This window comes from Peromyscus maniculatus, chromosome X, assembly GCF_049852395.1.
Source record: "Peromyscus maniculatus bairdii isolate BWxNUB_F1_BW_parent chromosome X, HU_Pman_BW_mat_3.1, whole genome shotgun sequence".
NCBI lineage: Eukaryota > Metazoa > Chordata > Mammalia > Rodentia > Cricetidae > Peromyscus > Peromyscus maniculatus.
The window spans coordinates 73,507,470-73,530,815 of NC_134875.1; the positions used below are offsets into that span (position 1 = coordinate 73,507,470).

Here is a 23,346-nt window from a genome sequence, read left to right on the forward strand (position 1 = left end):
CAATTTTTGCTTGGTAATTGTCAAGGAGTATACAAGATTTTCCTCATTCATCCTTGCTTGAAGAGTCGAATACTCACATTTCTTTTCCATATCAAACCTCCAGGATAAATAATCTATTTCACTGAAGCCTGTAAAATGAATAGAGCTTTTACCATTCTCCTTAACATTTTAAATACTACCTCTTTGCTGCCTACCTGGACGCTTCACCGTAGAACTACAACACCCAGAATGCACTGTTTTTCCTTCCGCCTTCTACCGAGAAACTGCCTAAGGAACTCTGAGCCACAAACTACTGTCACATGACACGTTTCCTGTCAAGATGGCGGATAATCTCCCTTCGGATTTTGATGTGATCGTAATAGGGACGGGTATGTGTAGCCCTGGTTTTTCCTGGACAAAATTTAGGAAATAATTCTCGCCTTTTAGTTTGTCTGTCAGTGGCAAGGGTTGGCGAGAAACGGCAGGGGTCGAGCCTGAGAGGGAGGTCGGAAAGGAAGTGAGGTAGTCTGGAGTCCGCGCGGGACTTGGCAGCTGGCCTTTGGAGGGAGGGGCTTGGGCCCGCGGTGTTTTGCGCCGTTTGAGTAGGGGTCGATCTGGTCGATGCCGGTTGCTGAGGTTGGTTTCTGCGGTGATTCCTGTTAATTTCCTTAGAGGAGGGTGGGTTTGCAGTGTCATGAGAATGGAGGGTCGGGATTTGATCAATGGATTCGCCATTGGCATAACATAATTGCCTCCTTCCCTCCTCGTTGATTTCAAGGTTATATTCCCCATCAATTTCTGTCGCTATTTCATAGGACTTTTTCCATATACTTACATGATTCTAGGATACGTTGCAGCTCAGATGCAGCTTAATTTGCAGTTTTATAAGAATGATGCTCAGTTACCCCTGTGTATTTTTACTAAGGAAAAGATAACTCTCTTTTTTTGTTGTATTGAGTAGCCTAAGGGCCTTTCCCCGCCAGAGGTAGCCATTATTCTTGCATTATGGTGTTTGAAGCATCCTTGTTTTTGTTGCAGAAAGGAAGCATACTGTTTTCTTTCACCCATCTATACACCACAAATAGATATGCTCAGAAAAAGCTCCAGTGTTTCAGATCCCATGTCTGACCTTAGCTTCTCCTTGCTTTTCCATCATTAGTTCTCCATGTTTTGGGTGGAGCCAGAAATCCTTTTCAGCTTCTAGTTGACTAGTTAATCCTACAACACTTGGCAGCAATTAACATTTCTTAACTGTAAGGGATGTACGTTGCATAGTATAAAAGAGATAGTGGGGTGGGTTTTTCTACCGTCTATAGAATGTGGTAGGCAGCAGAAGCTTTGGTGAATGGGATTCTGTCCATTGTGCTAATGAATTCAGTTTCCTCTGTTCTCAAAGAGTAAAAAAAGCCATATTTCCAGGTTTAGAGTGAAAACAATAGCAACTCGTTTTCAAATGTATATCATTTCCTAATCAATGGATTAAGTACTTCATAAAACCCCAACAACAACCTTGCTAGGATGGTTATTCTTTTCAGTACATAGAAGAGGAGAAGCAGCCTGGAAGTCTAACTTGCCAAAGTCACATAGTTGATAAATGTCCAAAGGCCAGTACTATCCAAGAAATGGAAGAACTTTTTTTAACTCTCAAAATTGTACTATGTTAGCAGAAATAACTGAGAAAACTTAGTGTAGATATGTAATGGGAGAATCAGACACTCAGCATTTCAATTTCCACAATTTTGAATATAAGAAGGGTAAATCAAACAGCCTTTAAAGGTCTTATCCAAACACAAATTCCCATGTTCTAGATGTACCTGGGTAGTTGTTCTCAGAACAGTGGGGGTGTGTTAATTTTCAGCCTGAAGATAACTATGGCAGTAGCTAACCTGGTTGTAACTGCAGTGAACAGATGTTGGATGAGAGCTTGAAACTCCCAGGAGACTATTCACTTTTCCCAGTCTGCTCTCAAACTGAGAACACCATCCATTTTAGAATAAGGTGCTTTTCTTAAAAGTTGTACTTGAATTCTATTTGATTTGGGTGACGTGTGTTAACTTTTATTAAATGTTTTAGATACATTAAAAGTGCAAACATTTGGTGAAAGTCATTTTTCAAATAAAATGATTCTGACAGTTTCAATCATTGCTTTTAATTGAACTGATTTTTAAAACATTTTGATTTCCTCCCCCAATACTTTGCTGAATTAGACTTCAAATGTGTTGGCCTTATTAAATTAATATGTAGACAACTTACAGGAGAAACAGTGTTTCATAAGTTCAGTTCTCTTAACCAAAGCAATTTGTATTTTTACTTTTTGAATGACATGGTTTAAAGCTTTCCTTTAAGGTCACATTTTCAAGCTATGATGGGGAAATGATATAGAATACTCAATAAAAAATTAAGATTCAGTTCTTGAACTGTGGGGGAAAAGATAAAAAGAAAATAGATCAAAGAAGGAAAACCAATTGGAATCTCAATGGAGAGGATAAAAAGGACATAAACTATTAGAATGTGATCTTTGGCTTGGGCACGCTATTGTCATTTCAGAATAGTTTGGCATTTAAAAATGATTTTAGTGATAATTTTATGGGTTATGGAAAAGTTATCATTAGGTGCAGATTAAAAATTATCCCAGTAACAAATTGTCACTCGAAGTGACTTTTCCGGTAACTTGTATGATCTCCAGCAAAGCCAAAAACTCACAAGTGCGGAAGAAATCAAAGTTATAAAGGTTATATGATAATGTTGACATATGCCATGCATAGGAGCATACTTCAGCTCCTCACGTGGAATATGTATTCTTATTTTAGAAGGAATTCTAGCATGCTTAGAATGTACTATAACAACATCATTTGGAAGCACAGACTGTTATCACCTATGAAGAATATGTTTGGCTGGTGCTATTAGATGTATAGCTGACTGAAAATTCATAGCTCTATAAGAAAGGGAATACATATGAAGTGACATAATGGGTTGACATTTTTTAGTGTAAATACACACATATAATCAGTCAATCAATTTTCATGATACTCGACTTCTATTGAGTACCTACTCCCCTTGTGCTTGTAATATTTACTGTATTGCCTTTAAATGTTTTGGACTTCCTCAGAGTCATAGTTCTACAGTTTTTCCTAAAAGCATGGAAATTTTTCGTGTCATGGGTTCTTTATGAATTTAATAAAGAAATTCAGTCTGCATGCTGTTCCTTCTTAACCATGCTGCTTTATCTTTACCAAAAGTTCCTCCTCTAAGAGACTATGTAGTAAGCGAGCTTATTTAATTTCTTAGTTATTTTCTTGAAGAAGATCTTTTCTCTTCGCTCCCTCTCTCCCTCTCTCCCTCCCTTCAGTCTTGTACTGGTCTTTGAACCTGGGCCTTTGCACATGCTGTGGAAGTACTCGAATGAGCCACATCCCCAGCCCCACTCAGATCGTTTTTTTAAAGAGCTAGGTAGCTGAAGCTTCTCTAAGGTTAGGGTTTACCATTGTGTGTATGTAAATGACCCTGTGTTTTCTGTAGCCTTTTAAAGAAGTTGAATTTGTGTTCTATATATTGTACTGATTAAAACAATTTTTAAAGTTAAGCTGCTTTTTCCAGGAATGTTCATGTAGATAGCACAGTCCCATTTTGATGTTTCAGAATGCAGCATTGAGGTAGTTAACTTTAAAGGCTGGCAGCTCATTCAAGGATTTTAATGCTTCTGATATCAGTAGGGTACTATTTCTAAACCTTGCTGAATAATAATGCTGCAGGAAGTGGTGTAAAACCTGATATTTGCCGAATAGCACTTATGCTATGTTCAGCACAAGTGATTTCCCATATTTACAGACCACTTAATACTCTTCTTAGGATGTTTATGTGTGCTTCTGTTATCATAGTATGCACATATTCCTTCCCTATATCTCCAAACATCCTTATTTGTACTGTTGAGAATGTTTGTGTGTGTGTGTATATGTGTTATTTATTTTTTAACATCCCAACTACAGTTTCCTCTTCCTCCTCTCCTCTCAGTCTCTCCCCCTATTTCTCCTCTGCTCCACCCACCCACCCCCAACCACTTCAACATTTCTGTTCAGGAAAAGGCAGGTGTCCTGTGGATATCAACCAAACATGGCATATCAAGTTGCAGTAAAACTAAGTACTTCCCCATGTGTTAGTACTGGGCAAGGTGACTCAGTATGAGGAGTAGGGTCCCAAAAGCCAGCAAAAGTCAGAGACAGCCTTTGCTCCCACTGTTATGAGCCCCACAAGAAGACCAAGCTACACAACTGTAACATATATGCAGAGGGCCTAGGCCAGTAACATGCAGGTGCTCTGGTTGTCAGTCGATTCTCTGTGAGCCCCTATGAACCCAGGCTAGTTTATTCTGTAAGTTTTCTTGTGGTGTCCTTTACCCCCGTGGTTCCTACAGTCCCCACCCCCGTTTTCCACAGAATGCCTGAGCTCTGCCTGATGTGTGGCTGTGGGTCACTGCATCTGTTTCTATCAGTTGCTGGATGAAGCCTCTCTTATGACAATTGGGCTAAGCACCAAGAGTGGCGGCTTTGTTTTTTTAATTGCAAGTTGCCACTTCTCTGTAGTTCATGAAATGAATGCTAGCCCTTAAATGAGTAGATTATATAATATTAATATATATATATATATATAATAAAAGATGAATGTATTCTCTTTATACACAGCAAAATTATAATGTCCAGAAAACATTAAGCAACTTAATAGTAAATAATATTGAAAGTAGTATTTCAAAGGTCCTTTAGACCTTCCATATAGATTCTGCACACTTTTACATACATATGTCTCATTTGTGGAGTATAATGTGGTGATTAGTAGCATGGCTGTGGAATCAGCCAAATTGAATTTGAATTCCAAGTATGCTTCTTGTGCCACCTTAGGCACATTCCTTAACCCTTCTTAAGTTTCACCTTATTTCTAAATAATTTCTAGGATGAGTTCCACCAACTTGTGTTAAATGTTGAAGAAATAATTCTGATAAAATGTTTACAAAATGTTGCTGATTTTTGTGGTTTGAAAAGCCATACTGAGGTGCTTTTATTATCATTACTGTTTAGCCTGAATGGCTTCAAGGAAGAGCTCATGATTTGCATGGAGTGTCCTGGATGGATGCTATTGTAAGGTTCATTAGCTTCCTCTTACCATTGCTACTTGATTGGAAAGAGCTTTGTGCATTGCTACTTTTAAGAAAAAAATCAGATTTTTTTTTATCTGGTAGCTTATAGATGATATTCTTCCTTTTCTTGAGTTTAGTTCACCAGGTTGCATTATTTATCATCTGTTCTGAGTAGATTTATTAATTCATTTTAATTGAGGATATAGTGTGAAGTCCTGTTTCAGTGCTTATAAATGCTGTAGGAGGTAAAGAAAGCCTACAGATCTTGCTGCTTTGTTAACTATTTTGTACTTCTTTGGGCTTTTTGTTTTTTAAGGAAAATCATGTCTTTTCTTCTCTTAGTACCTAACAAAGTAAGGAGGAGTTATTTAATTCTGGGGATTCTCTGAGCTGCTACACTTCTCTGTAAATCATAAATTTGAGCCGATCCCTCAGAGAGAGCCGCATCTGTTAGCAGAGTTCCCTGGGCAGCATCATTTTCATCTCCCATGCTGCTTGTCATTTTCTCATTTTCTCCAGTGTTCTCATGATGTTTTGGATAACTCAGGCTACAGCAATTAAAATCAAATGTGGTTGCTCAACCTCACATTCTCATGTTTAACATAAAATCCCAATGCACAGAAACAATTATAATTCCACATAATTGACCTGTTACTCATGCTAAATCATCTGCCATTCAGTTTCAGTGTGAACTGAAAAGTTAGGCTGTGCCTGTTATGTGTGTAAATCCTAAAAGTTGCTGTCTGCTCCCAGTGTATAATCCATAGTATAGAAAGATTTGGAGTCTGGGAGACATTTAGTTGTGGCTAGTAAAATAGGGATACTTTTCTAAAGATTTACTTTTTGTTTTTTTAATAATTTAATTAAAGGGCAGTATACAAAGAGACAATGATTTGCCATGGATAGAGATTTATTGGAGCATGATTATAAAAGTTGGCATGTTTTCACATGAGGCAGATAGGGAAAATAAACAAGACAACAAAAATCCTTAAACATTCAAACAAACAAACAAAAAAACCCAAACAGGTTACAAATAGTTGAGGAGACAGGCAACTTGGCTTAGCATAATGCCCAATTGATTTCATCTCAGAGCTTAGGCTGGTTTGGCTTTCTAGTATCTACTTTGCCCTCTCATAGTGTTTTCTATTATTGTGCTTGTCCACATAAATTTAGTATAATATTTGATTTCTTACTATTATCCTTTCTGGTGTAAATACTATCTCACTTCAAGTAAGTATAAAACCATAGATTTAGCCAACTTTGACATAGATTGTATAGGTTAGACAAGTCATTGTCAACTAATGTTGAGATACTGCATTGAGCTTGTTGAATTTTTGTAAGTGGTAAAAGAACATCATATACTCTGAAGTTTAGTGTGCTCTAGGTTTGTGGGTGGTATTTTTTTTACTGATGCCAACAATAGCTTTGTGTCTGGTCCTTAATTATTAACAGCACTATGACATTGTGGTCAGCTTGCAAACCTTTATATAAAGGCAAACAGGATGACCTAGTTAGGTTTATCCCTAAAAACAAAACAAAACAAAACAAAAATCAAAGAATTACAGACACTAAATCAGTGGGATCGGAGATTTTAGTCATGCTTTAAGATACAATTTGTTTCAGTTGAATGTCATTCATTCCAAGGTGTGTAATTACATAATAATGATGTAAGTTTGAGAATGATTCAGTATTCATTTCATCTTCTTTCAACATTGGCATTCAAGTCTTATTTTTCATGACTGTCAACTTGTTTTGCTGCCATTGTAGCAAAAACTAAAACTTGGCACTCCTGGAATGCAGAGACACACCCTGTGTTTCTTTTACTAAGAAAAAAGGACAAATTTATTTTACAGTTTGGTGTATTTAAAGGGCAGAGTGGGGTTACTGGGAGTGTCAGGCCTTATCTAGAGCTTTAGAGGTCATAAGGGCTCAGAGTTAGTGAACATAGTTCTCCAAAAAGGCCAACCTAAGGGCATTTTCCTTCTGGTTATCAGATTGCCCTGCAGTTTTTTTGCAGACATGTGAACACCCACAGGGAGCATTGTGTAGTTGCCCTTGAATTTAGGTTTGCCCTTGATGAAACCTTTGCAGGCCATCTGTATAGCAACAAACTTGATAGACAAATACTACTTCTTGACAACAAACTTGATTCACAAATAATATTACTTGTTTGAATTTGCATTTTATGATAAATAAGGCTGAATATGTATGTGATTTGGCCACCTACATTTCCTTTGTGAATAACCATAAGATATTAATCAGGTCATTACTAAATTATTATAAATATATAGTAATTCATTCATTAACATCTAATTTTTGTTATATGTATTTAAATTACTATTGTATTTTTTTTTTCTTCTGGAGCTGAGGACTGAACCCAGGGCCTTGCACTTAGCTCGGCAAGCGCTCTACCACTGAGCTAAATCCCCAACCCCTAACTATTGTATTTTGATAGCACATACTTGTATAACTCAGTTTTGTTAGCATGTCCACTATAAACTTTTATTATTTCTTTATTATTCATATATTTGAAATCTTTCTAATTATTACTAAATACATAATGTGGTATATTCATTAGGTAGGTCACCAGAACTTACTCTTTTTAATGAGCAAACTCGCAATTCCTCTTTTACCTTCTTTCCCTAGTTTCTGTTATATCATTGTTCTTGTAACTTCTGTGAGATCAAGTTTTGCGGATTCCATAAAGATCACCTGGTATTTGTGTTTCAGTGTTAACTTGTTTCACCTCACATACCATGTTGTGGCAAATGACAAAATTTTATTTTTTATAATTTATTGTATGTGTGAGTATTTTGCTTATATATGTATATATACCATGTACATGCTCAAGGAGATCAGGGAGCACTATAACTGGAGGGATGGATAGCTGTGAATTACCATTCGGGTGCTGAGAATTAACATGGGTTCTATGAAAGAGCAACAAGTGGTCTTAACCCCTGAGACATCTCTCCAGCCCCCGATTTCATTTTCTTATAGTAGAATAGTGTTCCATTGTGTCTATTTAATTCTCTTTATCCATTCATCACATGACAGACATTCTAGTTTCCATCTCTTAGGTGCTGTGAATAGTATTGCAATTGAATGTACTTGTCAGGTGGATGATAGCAATAGTAATGCAATTGACTGTGTTTGTGAGGTGGGTGGTGGTACACACTTTTAATCCCAGCACTTGGGAGGCAGAAGCAGGTGGATAAGGCTAGCCAGTCTGGTCGGTCTGTAGTGAGTTCCAGGATAGCCAGGACTACACAGAGTAACCCTGTCTCGAAAAACCAAAAAAAAAAAAAAAAAAAAGCCAAAAAGTTTTCTCATATAGAAAAACAAAAGTTTCTCATATATCTATTGCCCATTGGTTTGTCTTAAGAAATACCTAATCTGTGCTTTAGCCCCGTTTTGAATTGGTTTATTTATTTCTTTATTTTTGCTACTAAGTTTAGTTCTTTGTGTATTCTGTATAATAACATAACTCCTTGTTTCGTCTATAGTTTGCAAATGTTTTCTCCTGTTCTATTAGTTGTAGTGTCTGTCTCTTTAATCATTTTTCCCCAGTGATGACCATTGATCTCATGCCTTCATATATGCTATGCAAGTACTCTGTAAGCCTGTCTCTTAAATTTTGCTGTGTCTTTTGTTGTATAGAATCTCTGTAAGTTGATAGGACCCCATTTTTCAGTGTCTGTTTTTGTTGCTAGCACAGTTGGGATCATTTCCAAAACACTCTTTACCCAGACCAATGCTTGTGAGTATTTTCCATGTTTGCTTTTACAAGACTCACAGATTTGAGTATTCCAGATATCTTTAATTCACTTTGAAGTGATAGCTGTAATTAGTGAGAGATGGGAGTTTGATTTCATTCTTCTGCACATTGATACTGGTTTCCCAGCAGAACTTACTGAGAAGACTGCCCTTTCCCTGCTGTGTGTTCTTGGTGACTTTTGTCACAAATCAGTCAATTCTCAGTGTAGAGGGCTGTTGGACTTTTGTGCTCTCACTTTGTTTGTTTCTCTAGTTTTGTTTTGAAAAAATTATGCTGTTTTAGCTAATTATTATTAGTTATCATTGTCATTTTAAAGTCAGGTAGAACTTTGTGCTTTTTTTGCTTTATTAGGCTTTGGATATTTGAAGTCTTTCATGGTTCTGTTTTTAATTCTGTGAAAAATGTTGATATTTTTGATAGAGATTGTATTGAATCTGTAGATAGCTTTGGGTAGTGTTTTAATACAATTATATTTCTTTTAATCCTTAAACATAAACATGTGATATCTATCTTCTTCCTTCCTTTCTTTTCTTTCTTTTTTCTTTCTTTCTTTCTTTCTTTCTTTCTTTCTTTCTTTCTTTCTTTCTTTCTTTCTTTCTTTCTTTCTTTCTTTCTTTCCTTCCTTCCTTCCTTCCTTCCTTCCTTCCTTCCTTCCTTCCTTCCTTCCTTCCTTCCTTCCTTCCTTCCTTCCTTCCTTCCTTCCTTTTTTTTTTTTTAAATTGAGTGAGACTCTCACATGTAACTCTGGCTGGCCTAAAATTCACTTTGTAGACCAGGCTGGGCCTTCAACAGATGTCTGCCTGTCTGTGCCTCTCAACTGTGATAATTAAAGGTTTTCACCATGCCCTCTTTTTGATGCCCTCTTTAGTTTCTTTTGCCATTTTTAAATGGTTTTCATAGAGATCTTTCATCTCTTTTTCTTTTGTTCTTTAGGGACATTGACATGTGTGTGTGTGTGTGTGTGTGTGTGTGTGTTCTTATTGTCATATTCATTTTCTAAGTGTGCCTTCTGAAATGAATGATAAGCGGCACTGGTGGTGGCACTGGTTAATGGCAGAAAGGTCACGGTCATGACAGAACCCGGTTGCTTGGTAGCAGAGAGCTTTACTAGGAGGAAGGGGAGGAGGAATAAAAGGACCAGGCCTGGGGAGGAAAGAGAGAGAGAAAGATGGTGGGGGGGGGCGTGGAGGGAGCAGAGCAAAGAGAGGGTGGGATCCGCGTCCGGCTTTTAAGGGCTCCTGGTGAAGCAGGCTTAGGGAGCTACCCCATGCATGTACTGATTCTGTGACCACACCGTGTGCACATAGTCTCAGTGCACACTGATGATGTAAGATGCAAGACCCTGAACTGTGCATGTGTAGCTGCAGTAAGGGCAGAAATCTAACATTTCAGACTTATTTCTTATTATTAAAAAGCAAGTGAATAGGAATAGGGGCGTTGTTTCTCCCAGAAAAACTGCTCCCAGCTGACTTGGTGGGTGTCAGTTGGCTCTTGGGGGGGGGGGGGCGGTAGGCGTGCTGGGATGGTGGGCTGTGCTGGGATGGTGGGCTGTGCTGGGATGGTGGGCTGTGCTGGGCTGGTGGGCTGTCCTGCTGCCTCGGAGCCATTCATCGCTCTTGGCTTGGCACTCTGGCTGCTTTTGTGTCTGACAGGATGCTGATAAGACAGAGAAAGCTTAGGAAAATAATTTTACCTTCAGGGAGGTCCCAGGGTGAGGAAAAGGGAGTCCTGGGACCAGGACTTTTGGGTTGCACTTATCTGAAGCAGATCTGACCTGTCCAGATGGATTTGAGCTGGTTTCTGGAGCTTGGGAAAAATTTGAACATGTTTAGAAGCAGCCATGAGAAAATTAGTGACCATTGTAGTGTTTAGTACTCTGCTTAATTTTTACCTGAGATAATCTTTATTAGAGGTAGATTATTTAAGGCATCTGCTTCCTTTACTAGTTTAGCATTCAGGAGACACAGGTGATCAATTGTTGAGAGCATTTAACAGTAATAGATGGTTATATTAAAATCTGTTTTTGTAGAGCCCAGACACTGGGGTTGTAAATACCTTTTAGCTGTTACAGTTTCTTACTTGATGATCCCTGAACTCCAGTTCTGTGATGGTCCTGTAACCATTAGCTGAGCAGTTAATTAGAAGAGGGAACTGGGAAGAGAAAAGCTTGTGGTGCATGAGAACTTATTCTTTTGGAATTAGGGACAAGGCAGAGATCAGGGCCCTGTCTGTCCCTGTGCATGAGGAGGAAAAGTACTTTTGACAGGTCTGGAGTGAGGCTCCCATCTTAGATGGAAAATCTTTTTCCATTAAGTAACCTTGAAAGTACAATTAAGTCTGGTGAGGTGGATAAGGCTGTCCTCCCTACCCCGAAAATAGGGAAAAAAGGGAGAGGTGAGACCCAAAAACTCCCAGGACTGGGTGAGTGGCTCTGGTGTCCAGAAGTAAAGAAACAGATCTCTTCCATGTTGTGTTCTGGGTTCCCTGCAAGTGAGACAGTGGCCAAGCCTAGGTCTGCTGCAGGTCTTAGTTTGATGCTCCCATGCTCCTTGGTGCCTGGGTGCAGTCAGCTGACCAGTTGTCTTTCTAGGTGGTACTTTGAAAAAGGCTCAATTGATGGCCTGGCAGGGCACATACTAGCCCATGTGGCCTCCTCCCCCACTTAAAACAGGGACCCAGCATCTTTCAGGAGCCAGTCAGGCCACATGTGCCAGCACTTGGCAATTCTGTTCTTGGGCTTTTTCATCTCCCCCCTGGTACACCTTAAATGCCACAGCTGAAACTTCCACCTGTGGGGTCAGGCGCCTTGCTCTCCAGATGCTTAAGTTTTAGCCCTTATGTCGGGGAGGTCTGGGAGACAAGAGACGGATTTCATTCCATGTCTTGAATTTTTTTCATCTCTCCTGGCTTGAGGACAGCTTTAGGAAGACCCACCAGGAGGCAGGGTGTAAACTGATCTCTGGTTAAGGAGCCATCCGGATTACTGTGATCCCCATGTGGGTCCTGATCGTAAACTTATTTGCATGCATCCTAGCCTGCTTTCAGACCCATCTGTGCTTCTCAGGGCAGCGTGAGAGTGAGTGGGAGGAGTTAAGGTGAGAGCCAGGGTTGGGCAGAAGCATCCTGCCCAATACTAGAGAGCCTGCCCAATACTAGAGAGCAGAGAGCAGAGCACGGAGTGGAGAACAGAGGAGGTTCTTTGGAGTCAGAGATTCCTTAGGTTTAGGAATGCATGTGGTCAGGAGAAAGAGAGAGTCAGAAAGGGAGAGGGGCTTTAGAGCTTGGGTAAAAGCGTGGGGATAAGGTAACTCTTTTCATTTGCCCATTTGCTGGTAGAAGTTAGATAATTCCCATGAAATATCGAGGTTCAAGCAGCCAAATTTAATGGTATCTGTGGATATTTAAGACATTTGTCAGAGGAAGAATGGAACCATGAGGAGGAAGCCCCTATGTCCCATGGCTGCAGCGCCAAGAGAGAAAAATAAAAATTAAAAAAGGAAACAGAATCAGACTCCAGTCCCAGGCATCCCCAAGGTTGGAGAAGGATCTATGAATCAGCACAGGTTCGTCAAGAGAGGAGTAAAGGTTGGGATTCAACATAGCATGAGGACCCCCACCTAGGGGGTTCGACAGCATTGACCTCTTTGTCAAGAGAGAGAATGAGTCAGTTACTGCACAGCCTGAGGACCCCCTTGGGGGTCCAGAGCAAGGAATGTAGCTCAGGCTTCAGTCACGGAAGTGGCGGGAGTCAGAAAGGGGAAAAACTCACCTATCTGGTTGGCAGGTGTGGTGTGCAGGTCCAGGGGCTGGGCAAATGAAAAAAGTGGAGTGGGCAGTCACAGGTCCTAGGTATAAAGTTTCCAACAAAGCTCAGCCCTGGACGCAGAGTGGGCAGAATATCTTATCCAAGTCATGGCACCAATGAAATGAAAGATAAGCGGCACTGGTTACCTGCAGAAAGGTCACGGTCAGGACAGAACCCAGTTGCTTAGTAGTAGAGAGCTTTATTAGGAGGAAGGGGAGGAGGAATAAAAGGACCAGGCCTGGGGAGAAAAGAGAGAGAGAAAGATGGTGGGGGTGGGGTGGAGGGAGCAGAGCAGAGAGAGGGTGGGATCCACGTCCGGCTTTTAAGGGCTCCTGGTGAAGCAGGCTTAGGGAGCTACCCCATGCATGCACTGATTCTGTGACCACACCGTGTGCACATAGTCGCCAGCACACACTGATGATGTAAGATGCAAGACCCTGAACTGTGCATGTGTAGATGGAGTTAGGGCAGAATTCTAACACCTTCTACTTATAGTGATGTCTTATGTGAAAATGTATAAATTTTACATTTCTTTATTCTTTGATGTGTTATTTTTGTAGGCATTGTAACTGGGATTGTTCCAAGTTCTTTTTCAGATAATTCACTATTAGTGTCTTGAAATACTGATACTTGTTTGTTGATTTTGTTTCTTGAGTTTGAGTTTTCTAATTATTTCTAACTGCTCTTTGGTGAGTGATGACTCTATATAGTTTTCTATATAAATAATATTGTCTGCCATAAAGGTCAGTTTGGTTTTCTTTCATTTCCAATTTAGATGCCTTTTGTGTTTTTCTTGCTCCTTTGCCTGGCTAGCACTTACAGTAGTATGTTGTACAAAACTAGTGAAAGTAGGATTCCTGGTCTAATTCTTAGTCTTAGAAGAGCTTCTAATGTGGTGAGGTACATTCCTTCTATATATACTGAGTTGCTTGGAAGCTTTCTTCATGAAGGGTTTTTGAATTCTCTCCAAAGTCTCTTCTGTATTTGTTTAAATAATTACCTTTTAATTGTTGCTTATGTTAATGTGATGAATCGTGTTTATTGATTTACATATGTTTAACTGTCTTTGCGTTGCAGAGATCATTCTTACTATGTCCTTGAATTTGGTTTGATTTACTACCAAACCAAGGGATCTTGGCATTTAGTGTTTTTGTTGTCATTTGATTTCTAAGTGTGTCTTTTGTTTTTATGGTGATATCCTATGTGGACATGTATAAATTTCACATTTCCAGTCTATCAAAAATTTTCTTCTGTAGTTTCCAGCCTTTGCAGATATCCCTAGAAAATCTTTCCTTCTCTCCAAGAGTAGGTAAATATTACTTTGATTTATTGTTCTTAAAAATGTAATATAAAAATTGTTAATGCAGAAAGGATAATTTTAATTAGACAGAATTTTAACATTTAGTGGTTTTCCATTTTAAATAATTAATTATTTGCAATGATGGAGAACAAAACTGGATTTTGCATTTGCTAGACAAGCATAGGCAGGTAGTTAGGTGTTAGGTGGGTGTAGTTGCTTAAACTTCTTAAAAAGCTGAGGCAGGAGGATTGTCCTGAGTTCAGTGCCAGGCTAGGCTCTAAGGTCAGACCTTGTCTCAAAAACGAAAATGAAATTGCCTTTAGGTGACATGTATATGGTGTATGTAGAACATGATTTTTTTTGTGTTATATTTGGCTTTTGTCTTCAGGGTTATCTTATTATGTGTATACCTACATTCTCAAATCTGAAAAAAGAAGTCATCCCAGATCTTAAACATTGCTGTCTCCAAGCATCTTGGATAAGGGATTCTCAACCTGAACTTTCATTTTTTTTTAAGAAAAATATTGTGTATGTATGGGCATGTATGTGCTATAGCACAGAGGAAAACTTTCAGACCTTCAATCTCTGATTCTAGCATGAGTTCAAGGAATTAAACTCAGGTTGTCAAGTCTGCACCTTTGCCCACTGAGCCATTTCCCGGGCCCAATCTGCACTTAAAAAACGTTTATAAGATTATTTATTTATGGTATTCTGCTATATGTCTGTGTTCCAGCTTATGTATATGCATGTATATACATGCAATAACAATTAGTTTAAAAAAAAGAAAAAAAAAAGCCATGAATTTTGAAGGAGAGCAGGGAAAGGCATATGGGAGGGTTTGGAGGGAGGAAGGGAAGGAAGAAATTTTGTAATTATAATCTCAAAAATAAGGAAAAAGAAAATGGATTTCATGGTAAAATTTCAGATAAAAGGGAATGTGATTTTATAACAATCTTGGAATGAGCACTCAGTCTATTTAATCATCTATTGTAGATTCAGTTTTATTATAGAAAATTATAAAAATAATGATGCAGTACAAAATACCTTCCCAGGTATCATATTCTCAGTTTCATCAGTTAACTACTCATAGCCACTTCTATTTTCTCTGTATTCTCTACTCTCTCTCTCATTTCACCATCCAACTCCAGATTACTTAGAAAGAAATCCAAGACATAACATCATTTTATCTATAAATGCACTTTCAACATTTATCTGAAAGATAAAGTATCTCCTTACAAGCACAGTACTGTCATCCTGTACTCTTTTTCATCATCAGGTTTTTTTTTTTTCATGGATTTTCTTTGCTTGTGTACTCTAGCTTAGTTTTCATTTCTGAAATGAGTTGTAAAAAACTTCCTTCTTAACTGATTTCAGTCTGTTTTAGGATTTCTGTTGTAGTGGTAAAACACCATAACCAAAGCAACTTGGAAAGGAAAGGATTGATTTCAACTTGTAACAATGCACAGATCACAATCCATCACTGAGGCAAGTTAGGGCCAGAACTCAAGGCAGGAACTGATAGAGAGACCATCAGAGAGTGCTGCTTGCTGGCTTACTCCTCCTGGCTTGTTCAGTATGAATTCCTAAACAACACAGGACCAGCGGCCCAAGTATCACCCAGAGTGGGCTGGCTAGACCTTTCCACATCAATCATTTGTCAAGAAAATGCCCTACAGACTTGCCTACCCGGCAGTCTTATGGAAGCATTTTCTCATTTGAGGGTCCTTCTACCTAGATGACTCTAGCTTGTGTAAAGTTGACAAACAAACAACAAACAGGAGACAGTCTTTCAAATGTTCCTACTCCTTGTATATCTCACATTTGAGCTTCTCTTATTTTGGTTTTTATGTCAGATTTTTTGATGATTTTCTTAAATTCTCTTAGCTTATATTACCACATCTAGGTTGAAATTTCCATTGAACGTGTGAGGTTGTTTTTGACATGTTTTTGTCTCTTTGGAGTGTTATTTTGCTGTGTTTTATTTATCTTAATGTGCCTTAAGTAGAATTCAGCCAAAGATTTTTTTTTTAGGTGAAAGGACCTTTTCTTGTGTTTTTATGTGAAATGACCTTTCTTGTGTTTTTAATAGGGAGAATAGGCCAGTATAGCTTTTTGAACATTACTATTCCAGATCTTTCTCTTTTGTTTTCATGCAGTGAGTAAACATATACTGGGATCTGAGATCCATTGACTGTTTTCCTTGGCCAGTGTTGTCTTTCCCTTTCCTTTTCCCATATTTTATCAGTTTTGATGAATTTGGAAGATGTTCACAGCAATCACTTCTTTCTTTTTAATCTATTATTTTTTTATTCATTGGGAAATTATTTTTTTATTCATATGCATATGGTGTATTTGATCAAACACCTCACTTCCCTCTGCAAATCCTCTCAGGTTATCTTCATCACACACACACACACACACACACACACACACACACACACACGTTATCTTCATCAAACACACACATACACACACACACACACACACACGAGAGAGAGAGAGAGAGAGAGAGAGAGAGAGAGAGAGAGAGAGAGAGAGAGAGAGAGAAAGAGAGAGAACACACAATTTGATGTAAATGATGTAAAATGAAAGTTGGTTCACCCCTAAAGCCTGAGTTCCCCAGCCACTGTTTCTTGGCCAGTGTGCAGTACCAAGCATAAGTTTCCTTCTGTGGGGTGGTCCTTAAAATAAAACAGGTAGTGATTGGCTACCTCCAGTAACATTCATGCCCTGTTGGCACCTGTTGCAAATCTTGTCACACCTGTCCTTATTGTAGGTCACGGGGTTCATAGCTTGGTAAGAGTGTTGATGTTTTTTCTCCCCCAGCAGACTGCAGAGCACCTACTGGTATTATGAAAAATAGCCAGCAAGGAGGGTCAGTATCAACGTGATTTCTCTGAGTCCTATATGAAAATGTTTAGTATCTTTAGCAATAAGGTCTTAACACCAAGTTCTATTAGCTAATCAAGAGCAGTGACAATAGCTTGCATTGTTTTGGGGGGTGGTCTCTAGGATTCTCCCCTGACTAACAACTTGAAGGGAGGTAGTCTAGTATTGGGCTTTTGATTTGACAATTTGTGGCTTCTGGGAGTAGCATTTTGCACATGGCTTTTCAGACATCTTAATGTTAGTTTTCCCTTCTGCCGGCCCCTCTCTCTCCCCATCCTCTCATCCTTCTCCTCACTTATACCTCATTCCCTAGCATACAGTTCAGAAGAGTTTGATTTTTTAGTTTCTCAGGATTCTGACCCACTCTTGTACAATCATTTCTTTTCATCCACATCAAGGCTTTCAGCATCTCCTGCTTTTTCCCTCATTCTCAGAATAGTCTGCCAACCTTCCAACCAGTACATAGGACAATTTGGGGGTGTTCTAGCTTCAGGGTAATGATAACATTTTCTTATATCTGTTGGCTGTTAGAATTGATCTACTCATATTTTGAGGTTTATGATGGTAGTGCATAGCCAGGTTTTGTTGTAGATGTTGTCCCCTAGGATTTAATACTTTGAGGGTCTTCAGGGAGATTCATCAACTCTTCTGCTCCTGTGGTTTTCTAAGAATCTTATTTTTATTTTTCATTTCAAATAATTTGTCTAAGAATATTGGCCTATTTACAATTACCATTCATGTTTTTTAGAGTCTGAAATAAATCTTTGGAACATTTATTCTCAGCCCTTCTTTTTATCTAATAAGAATACATACTGGTAAGGAAGCTGGATTGCAGAGAGGGAATGGCAATAGCTTTCCCAATGTCAAAGCTATTTAATATAAACCTGAAAAGAACAAGACAATTCTGATACTTGGGTCAGCACTCTGAGTCCTGGAACAGTGTTCTTGTTATCAGCCATTCCTGGGACCTTACATTATATGAAATTTGCATTAATATTTTAATAGGTGGCATATTTTTCAATACTGCTAGAAAAATTATACATATAAATACAATATCTTTACAAGGAAGATATCCATCAGATTTTAAATATCATTTATTGATATGTGCTTGATATTTTGTGAGGCATTAATGTGAATTGATACTGAATTTAAGAACCATATTTTGTCTGTTTGTGATTTCCTAGGTTGTTTCCATGGCACTCTACTGTTTTCATTTTAAAGTGTCCACTAAAAGTAGTCTGAATGCGAATCTTAAATTAGGACTAAACAAAATGACTTGAGCCTTGGTTGAAATTGAGTTTCTGCTTAATTTTATGTCATCTTGTTTGAGTGGCTATAACCTTTGAAGTATGTAGTCTTATCTTTGCATTGCTCTCTAGTCATTTCTGTACCTAATGTTGCTTCTGTTTTGTTTATGATGCTGCAGATGTCTACATAGTGTTGTTTAAGTAGTAAAGTAAAAGCCGTGGCTCACTAAAAGCTTGTTATAAGTCACAAGTTTCTTCTTGCCAGTCATTCTGTTTCTTTTCCTTAAAAAAAAAGAAAGAAAGAAAAGAAAAGAAATTGTTCTTCATAAAAGCAGTCACAGTAAATTTTCTAGTTCTATGTAATTTTCTTTCCATTCTGGTCTTCACTAGTTATAAATAACACATGAAATGACTTTCAAGGTAGAAAGCAGGAATCCATTTTGAAATGTTCTATAAAATAAAGAGTGATTTATGGTTTCATATGATTTGGGCTGAAAGCACTCGGGCTTTGCCAGGTCATCAAAGTCCTGTCAGGGGAATCTATTATTTATTGTTTGATTCACTAGGAGTGGTGTAAGTACTTTATTTTATGTTTATCTTATGTAAGTGTAGTGTTAGAACAAATCAGTCACAAATACAAATAGTTTTAAGAATATATCGTGGAGAACTAACCTAAATATTATAGTTATAAATGAAGTTCAGCAATGATGATTTGGATTAAAGGTGATTTTTAACATTAAATGTATAATTTTCTCATTCTTTTAAGATATTTAAGATAATATTCTTGAAAATATTCATTTCATAATTTTGTGGCCCTGATTTTAATCTTGTTTTCATTTGATTTTTAAATATCTTTATCTTAATAGATTTTGAAAAATTTCAGAAAGATGGGACTGTTTATGATAGTGTGTGATCATATAAAAATCCATATGCTCTTTAAATAATATATTTTTAGCTGAAAACTTTCTAGTGGAATGTCAGCTGAGAAGGTCTGATGTCAACACTCCTCTTACAACTGTTAAGAAAAGTCATTTGTTTTTAGTAATGTCTTTTCACTCAAATTGTTCTTATATGAGAATTATGCATGTTTCCTATAATTGAGTGCCATGGAAGATTCTTTGGGACAGCCTTACTAATCATATTTAATGGGAAATGTTTAAATTATATCAAATGTTTGAGTAGCTTCTATAGAATACATAAAAAATATTTATTTGCTTATTATAAATAAGTTAACTTACATAATAACTAATAAAAACAATGTACAAGTGCCATATATTATATATATTTGTAAATGTTTAAAATTTCATGTGTGTGCTATATTTATATCATTCCCTTCTTTTCCTCACTTTAGCTCCCCCCTTGTTTTCTTCTATTCTTTCTAAAACTCATGGCCTCTTTTTCCTTAATTACTATTGTTGTATTTGGTGTGTGTGTGTGCAAATTAAGATATAAATAAAACTTGCTGAGTTCATTTACTTTTGCTCAAATGTATATATGTTTAGGGCTGACCTTATGGTATTGGATAATCTGTCAGGGACTCATCCCTAAGGAAGACTGATTTTCCGCTTCTCAGCAGTCACCTGTAGCTCTTATCTAGGGGTGGGGCCTTGAGAGATTTCTCAGATCTACTTCAGTATGTCAAGTGGTGTGTCATTGTAAAAGTATTCTTTTTTTTTTTTTTGTGGTTTTTCGAGACCGGGGTTCTCTGTTTAGCTTTGCGCCTTTCCTGGAACTCACTTGGTAGCCCAGGCTGGCCTCGAACTCACAGAGATCCGCCTGTCTCTGCCTCCTGAGTGCTGGGATTAAAGGCATGCGCCACCACCGCCCGGCTGTAAAAGTATTCTTTAGGAAACCATATTGTTGAAATTTCGTGGGTACAACTTCCCTGTCCTATATAGTTTTTCCTTTTTTACAGTCTACATCCTTGCCTGGTCCTCTGGCTCTAAGAATTGCTCTGGTCCCTCTTCAATACTTCCTCAGCTTTAGATGTTAGGGTTGTGTTGTAGAAGCATCAGTTGAGAGTGGAAATCCAGTCACTTATTCTCTGCATTTTGGCCAGTTGTAGGTTTCTGTGATTGTCTCTATCGGCTACTGAAAGAATCTTCTTTGATGGGGGGAGGTGAGAGTTACACTTATCTGTGACTATAACGATAAGTAGATTGTAGTAGACTATTTTAAAGTGTGTTACTTTTGTTTATGCTGCATTTGTTTAACCCTGTGAAGCTGTGTTACTGTGGCTGTCTAAAACATCTGATGGTTTAATAAAGAACTGGCCAACAGCAAGGCAGGAGAAAGGATAGATGGGGCTAGCAGGCAGAGAGTATATATAGAAGGAGAAAACTGGGAGGAGGATGGAAGATCGAAAAGTGGAGAGCCAGAGAAGGGGAGGACATCAGGTGCCAACCACCCAGCTACACAACCAGCAAGCTGCAGGTTAAGAGTAAGATTTACCGAAGTAAGAGAACCGAAAAGCCCAGAGGCAAAAGGTAGTTGGGATAAGTTAAGGAAAGCTGGCAAGGAACTAAGCCAAGCTAAGGCCAGGCATTCATAAAAGTAAAAATAAACCTTCATGTGTGATTTATTTGGGAGCTGAGTGGTGGACCCCTCACAAAAGAGTAAAAAAATCCCCAACAACAGTAGGTAAGTATTTAGAATGTGATTATAAAGTAACTGGCTTAGGAAAATGACAATAGTAGGTTCTCCTCTAGGTTTCATGGCTTCCCTAGCCATAAGTAGTTGGCTAGATTTACAGTACTGGGCATCAAGTCCCTCCTGTTCAGTATGACTTAAGTCCAGGTAGACAGCTGTTAGCTATGCCCAAAATAGAAGTACCAGTATTGCATCTTTGGGGTAACTTGCTATGCTGATCATTGTTGTGGTTCATAAGTGTCATAGCTGGCTGAAATACTATCTGCTTTTTATCTTTGGCAGCTTGCATAGCACCTTACAGTACTATGAGAGGTGGATCTCAGGGAGAAGGCTTCTAGGTCAAATCTAGCTTGATTTCTCTAAGTCCTGTGTCTAAAGTCTGTGCTGTTTTCAGTAGTAGGGACTTAACTTCAAATTCTAGGAGGCAACCAGTGGCAACTGCATCTATGTATATTGTGCTTTTTTGGGGGGTCTCTTATACTCTCCCTGACTTACAGCTTGAAAGGAGGTTTATCATGCTTAGTACTGTCCTCCTTTCCCCCTCCTAGCTAAAGTCTACCTTCCTTTGTCCATTTCCCACTTCATAGTACTTGTATGCTTCTGTCTTCCTCTCTAGAGCGCCTTCTCTTCCCCATCCTCCACGTCCCATTCCCCACATCACCTTTTATTTTCCTGGTTTCTTCTGTTACTCCAAACTATATATGCTCATGTAAAGATTCATAACTAGAAACCACAAATTAGAGAGAATGTGTCTTCATTTGTCTTTCTGGGTGTAGGTTATCTCACTCAGTATAGTATTTTCTAGTTCAATGCTTATCAGCAAATCTCAATATTTTATTTTTCTTTATACCATTGTGTTTGTTTGTACCACATTTTCATTATTCATTCATCATTTTAAAGACATTTAAGCTATTTACATTTCTACATAAAGAGATTCATGATGTAAATTCCTTTTTAGATAAAAAGCTTCCTTTAGTGTATATAAATATATTGAAGATCCAGAAAATGATGAGTGTCAGTAACTATTTAGAAAATATTTATCTGAAATAATTTCAGATGTATACTGTTAATCCAGGTATTATGAATTTTCTTTCTCATTGCAGGGCCAAGGGATAGACTTGTATAAGTAGAAATAAACAATGCCACAGAAGACACACGAGAAATATTCCCTAATGACCTAGGAAGTAGGCTCATTAAAATATATATTTTAACCACATACACTGTGTATTAGGTAGTGTTCTTTAAAAGAATAGAATTGTTAGAATGAGGTCTTTTGGAATGATTTATAAGTAGGTAGTCTAACAATGGCTGTCTTACAACTAATGACAAGAAGTCCAAAAATTCAGTAGTTGTTCAGTGCATGGGTCTCAGGAGTCCCAATATGGTGCTAGAGTCCTGAAAGATTTCTTGAGAGAAGCTGATCTTCAGTCCACCGAGGAATCCTGAAGAAGTAGGTCTAATACCAGTGAAGGAATACCTCAGCAAAGTATAGATGAGCTTTCTAGCCAATGTGAGGACAAACAGACAAAAAGCAAAAGCTTCCTTGTTCTGTGTCATTTTATGTGGGCTGCCACCAGAAGGTGTGCTCCAGATTAAGGTTGGTCTTCCCTTCTCAAGTGAACCAGCAAAGAAAATCCCTCACAGGTATGACCTGCTGCTCAGTTTTACTTGATTCTCTTTGTGCTCCAATGTGATCACACATGGCATAGATCATGTTATACAACTTTCTACATCTTTTCCTCCTTTCTTCCTTTCCATCCCCTTAAATTCAGACATGTCAACTATAAGTTTTAGCATCCAAACTTCCTAAGGCAAGTTCTAAATCTATATAGACAAAGCTAAGAATCCCTTGTCTTGTTTGAGTACTTTTTGTCTTACTAATTTTTTTGTTTGTTTAGTTAGTTTGTTTGGATTTTCATTTGAGAGAGAGAAAGAAGCTGAAGTTGGGTAGGTAGAGAGATGGGCAGAATCTGGGAGGAGTTCTGGGAAGGGAGCGAATATCATCAAAATATATTGTATGAAAAAATTAATAAAAATAAATTAATAAATACCCCCTATTTACCATTGATTTATCCTCAAAGAGGTAACAATCTAAAAGCATCTTTAAAATTCATTTTGTAAGCAGTCTGCAGCCTTAGCCTGTAGTGCCAGAACATACTGCCTTTGCAGCTAAAAAGGACTTGGCTTTTGTTAACATTTAGAAGAATGCAGTGAAGGATCAACAGAATTCCTTGTACTTTCTTTTTGAACTTTTCTGTGAGTTTGAAATGACCACAAAAAGAATATTGAAAACATCTTTGCTCTTTTTAAAAAAAATTGTAGAAGATTCTCTTTGGGTATGAATGTGTGGCTTGGTGATAGAGCACTTGCCTACCATGAAAAGGGCCTGCCTTCATATCCAGTCGTTAAAAGAAAAAGTGATTCTCCTAATCTGAATATTTTTAAATATTGCAGTGACAAAAAGTTTACATTTTGAGTTATTTTAATTTGTGCCTGAGGACAGAATTACTTAGTTTTTATCTACAGTCTCTGGCTAGAAGTTTATTTTAATCAAATTCTTCATCTTCCTGACAT

The 23,346-nt window shown here is 38.0% G+C and overlaps 1 protein-coding gene across 1 annotated transcript in view; it reads left to right on the forward strand.

Moving 5' to 3' along the window:
- The first annotated feature begins 294 nt into the window (after positions 1-294).
- Chm (CHM Rab escort protein) overlaps positions 295-23,346 on the forward strand; it is a 160,514-nt gene continuing 137,462 nt past the window's right edge. The window contains exon 1 of the mRNA XM_006991157.4: positions 295-368. Coding sequence (XP_006991219.1) covers positions 320-368 — 49 coding nt within the window. The 5' untranslated portion in view covers positions 295-319. The remainder of the gene's footprint in view (positions 369-23,346) is intronic.